This window comes from Protobothrops mucrosquamatus, unplaced genomic scaffold (assembly GCF_001527695.2).
Source record: "Protobothrops mucrosquamatus isolate PMUCROS unplaced genomic scaffold, P.Mucros_1.0 scaffold5986, whole genome shotgun sequence".
Lineage (NCBI taxonomy): Eukaryota > Metazoa > Chordata > Lepidosauria > Squamata > Viperidae > Protobothrops > Protobothrops mucrosquamatus.
In genome coordinates, this window is record NW_015391825.1 from 13,071 (window position 1) to 17,659 (window position 4,589).

General features: G+C 39.7%; 1 protein-coding gene across 1 annotated transcript in view; it reads left to right on the plus strand.

Annotated features, from left to right (window-relative positions):
* Positions 1-1,133: 1,133 nt before the first annotated feature.
* LOC107300030 (sulfotransferase 4A1-like) overlaps positions 1,134-4,589 on the plus strand; it is a gene marked incomplete at both ends in the record, with an annotated part of 6,148 nt that continues 2,692 nt past the window's right edge. Inside the window, 3 exons of the mRNA XM_015829373.1 lie at positions 1,134-1,264; positions 3,946-4,026; positions 4,135-4,283. Of these exons, the coding sequence (XP_015684859.1) occupies positions 1,134-1,264; positions 3,946-4,026; positions 4,135-4,283 (361 nt within the window). The remainder of the gene's footprint in view (positions 1,265-3,945; positions 4,027-4,134; positions 4,284-4,589) is intronic.

Here is a 4,589-nt window from a genome sequence, read left to right on the forward strand (position 1 = left end):
CCGAAATGGTGTAGGGTTTCCTGCCTGAGCAGGGGGTTGGACTAGATGACCTCCAAGGTCCCTTCCAACTTTATTATTATTATTATTATTATTATTATTATTATTATTATTATTATTATTATTATTATTATTATTATTATTACAGGGAAAGAAGGTAACAGTACTGCTATATAGAAAGTGTGTGTGCAATGTTCGTAATTCCAACTAAAGAGGACTCAAATTATATGTGGTTGGATTACTGGTGGGATTACTTCAGGAAAAAATGAAGACCCTGCAGGCAAACCAAGCCACTCAAACTCCAGACACTCCCACACAAGATAAAATGCGAGTTCCAATGGTGAACAGGAAAACTCCCATTAAATTCTCTATTCAAACTGAACATACCAAGAAAAATGAATTGGAAGTCTCTATTCAAACAGAACGCATAAAAAAATTAAAAAGGAAGGACAAGAGTGATGGCAGCATGTCATGCTAAGAACAAAAAATACCCCAAGAAGGCAGCTTGCCACTGAGTACAGATAGTCCTCGACTTACGACTGTAATTGAGCCCAAAATTTCTGTTGTTAAATGAGACACTTGTTAAGTGAGTTTTGCCCCATTTTACGACATTTCTTGCCACAATTGTTAAGCGAATCACTGCAGTTGTTAAGTTAGTAACCCGGTTGTTAAGCTAGAACTAAGGAGAAATTTCCTAACAGAACAATTACTCAGTGGAATGACTTGCCTCCAGAAGTTGTTGATAGTCCAACACTGGAGATTTTTAAGAAGAGATTGGACAATCATTGGTCTGAAATGGTACAGAGTTTCCTGTTTGAGTGGGGGATTGGACTAGAAGACCTCCAAGGTCCCTTCCAACTCTGTTATTTTGTTATCTTCTGGAGTTTTCCTTATAATTCCAAAGACTACTATAGATGAAATTATGGCTTTCATTTAAAGAATTTATACAGCCGTCCACTCTAGGCACAGAAAAGTTTTGAAGTTCATCACATCTGGTGATGATTAGGTTGGGGAAGTATACATTGCAGTATGATGCAAGAAGATCTGAAGATAGTGTACTATCTATTGATAGTAGAGAACTTTCTCTTTCTTGGAAAGCTGTATTTTGTCTTATTATTTTTCTCAATAATTTGCAGGCACAAGTTTATTGCAGGAAGTGGTGTATCTTGTGAGCCAAGGAGCAGATCCTGATGAAATTGGATTAATGAACATAGATGAGCAGCTTCCAGTCTTAGAATATCCTCAACCTGGTCTGGACATTATCAAGGTACAGATGAATTCTCAGATCTGTGTTAAGCTTTTGAAATTATGCTGTTGATGCTTGGCTGAGCTTTTGTTTTCAAGCCCTGTTTGATTCCTTGATGTATTGGAATAATTCATCATTATGAATGTTTTAATGGTTTTAATACTTTCAGATGGTACATAACTTCACATATATTTTATTAAATGCAAGAGACTCTGACTAAAGATTCTATTCTAAAGATAATTTTACCTGTTGCAGAGAGAATCAGAACACTGAGTGATTAAAAAATCTGAGTGATTAAAAAAACAACAGATTTTGCAAATATGTAATGTATAAAAAGAAAGCGTCTATGCCTCAAAAATTTAAAATTTGACAGGCCATCTTTTCCTATTCCTATAAAATAATTTCCCACTGCAGGACTACCGCTGACCTGCATTCCTATTTGATTGCAATTTAGGCCTCTAAAATAATTTCTTATTATTTTATGGACCTAAGTTGCAATCAAATAGGAATGCAGGTCAGTAGTAGCCCTTTCATTGTCTTTCATGCTTTGTGAAACTGTAAAACTTGTGACCAGTGACTTTTTCATTTCAATTGCTGTGCTTCAGATCAATGGGACATAAACTCAAAATTCTGGAGGTGTGAAAGTGTGATGGACTTACCTGTTAAACAATAACTTCTTCCCCTGGAGATCCATGGATTTTCCAGCCTATTGTGACGATAGAGTTGCTTTTTAAAGAGAAAAGTTTCTTTGAAATTATCTCAATGATGACCTCATGACCTCTATGATCTTCTTGACAGCAATATGGAAGCAATTTGACATTGTCTCTTCCCAAAGTGTTTTTCAACTTCTCTTTTTAGTCTATAACTCTGGGATTTCCTGGTTGGTCTCCCTTCCAAGGATTAACCAAATGTGATCCAGATCTGCCACTGATTTAGCCCAGATCTGCCACTGATTTAGCAAAAGGAAAGGTTGTCTTAGGCTGGGCTCAGTTGCCAATGATTATGTTCAAAGTGGGCAAAGCTTAAGGACATGTGTGGCACTGAGATTTTTCAACTTCATGGACCAAAATTTAATAAATAGATTGGATAAATGTCTTCTAATGTTTCAGTTTGGCATTGATGTTAGGTCTGGAAACTCTAAATGTAAACTCTTTCTAACTAAGATAAGGAGACTCACTTTTTCAGAGAACAAGATTGCAAAAATTAATGAAACCAGATTATTCCCATAAAAGACAAAACCTTTTCTTATGAAAATGGAGGGGTTATTTTTCTTTGAAACCTTTGACCTTTCACTTTACTAGAAAATGAATAAAAAGGCTTGCAGTGAGTCATATTTTCCTACAAATGAATCCAGTCCTGTCTTTTGGGTGAATACAATTCAGCATTGTCAGCCTAAATCAGAAAGGGAGATTAACATCTCTCCAGAGGATTAATTCTTGCCATTTAAGCCATAAATATGTAAGTGATCTATGTGGTCACACAGATCACACAGCAGCAACTTCTGCTACCTGATAGTTGTACAGTCAGGAAGATCAAACCTGAACCTCCTTCCAAGTGATTCTTGGACCCACTGATTATGTACTGATCCTTTGCATCTTTTTCTCTACAAAACCCTTCAAGTCCTTGAAGAGTGCTTCCATATCTCTCCTCAATTGTCTATTTTGAAAGCAAAATATACCAAGATCCTTCAACCTTTCCTCCGACGGCTTGATTTCCAGATCTTCCACCATCTTTGTAACCCTCCTCTAAATTCCAATTTCTCGATTACATTATTGGACTTTAAACCTTGAATTCCAAGTGGGAAACTGACCGGGATAGAGTTGAGAGGAACAATTACTTCCAGGACTCTGCTGCAATTAACGCACCCCATAATAGCCCTTGCTTTTTTAATGAATGCATCACACTGCTGGCTCATGCTTAACTTGTGGTTGAGAAGGATATCCAGATCCCTTTCAAATATATTGCTGTTTTACTCTTTTCCTGCCCAGTTTCAAACTTTCCACTTGGTGTCATATGCAGATTTAATAAATGTCCCCCAGCACCCTCATCCAAAACACTTGTACAAATGTATTCCTGCTAAGTGAACTGAGACAGTCCCACTTGTTTTGGTATGCAGCTCTTTTACGTGGGTTGATACTCAGTCCTGGCTCCAAGCTGTTCTGCAAGATCAGAAGGAGGAAAATGAGATATGTCTGGGTGGCAAATAGACAGAAATCCAACAAGGTGCTGATGCCATGGTTGCCCTGAAACTTGACACTTTAGACCAGTGTTTTCCATCCTTCACAACTTTATGAGTTGTGGACTTCAACCTCCGCTGGCTGAGGAATTCTGGGAGTTGAAGTCCACACCTCTTAAGCTGCCAAGGTTGAGAAACACTGGCTTATTAGACCTTTCAGCTCCCCAGATACACACAGAAAAAGCATAATCTATTGGCTTTTTGTTAATTCCTTTTCACCTCTTTTTTATGTTTTGGGGAGGGGGACAGTGGTGGGATTCAGCCAGTGCGCACCAGTTCGGAAGAACTGGTTGTTAATTTTTTGTTGCCCAGGCCCATAATGGACTTCCGGAAGCGGCATCCACACAGAGAACCGGTTGTTCACATATTTGAATCCCACCATTGGGGGGGAGGGAATACATTTGAGCATTTATTAGGCTGGCCTTTGTCAGCCCTGAGCCTTAATGTTCTTCCCTGCACATTACAGGAACTGACATCTCCACGTCTGATCAAAAGCCACCTGCCATACCGCTTCTTGCCTTCTGACCTGCATAGCGGCGAATCCAAGGTAGACTTCACTGGTCCTCTGTGTTACCTGTCCTCTGCAGGTCTTCTGACCTAGGGAGATGGGACGGAGGGAGCATTCTGCCCAATGAATTGCTTTTCATCTCCCTAGATCATATACATGGCTCGTAACCCCAAAGACCTGGTCGTATCTTATTATCAGTTTCATCGCTCCCTGCGAACTATGAGCTACAGAGGAACGTTTCAGGAGTTCTGTCGGCGGTTTATGAACGATAAGTGTAAGAATTTCCCATCTGTTTTGTAAGGCGGTATCCTTCTCTCTGTTTTACATCATGCAGGAACCATAGGACATGTGGCTTGTGGCATTAACTTGCCACTTAAAGCAGTCTCTCTCAACCCCAGCAACTTTTAAGATATGTGTACTTCAACTCCTAGAATTCCCCAGTCAGCCTTGATCTAAGGCAGGGGTAGGCAACCTCGGCTCTTTTATGACTCGTGGACTTCAACTCCCAGAATTCCTGAGCCAGCATGGCTCAGCATGGAAACCTCTCCCTTTCCCCTCAGCATGGCTGGCTCAGGAATTCTGGGAGTTGAAGTCCACGAGTC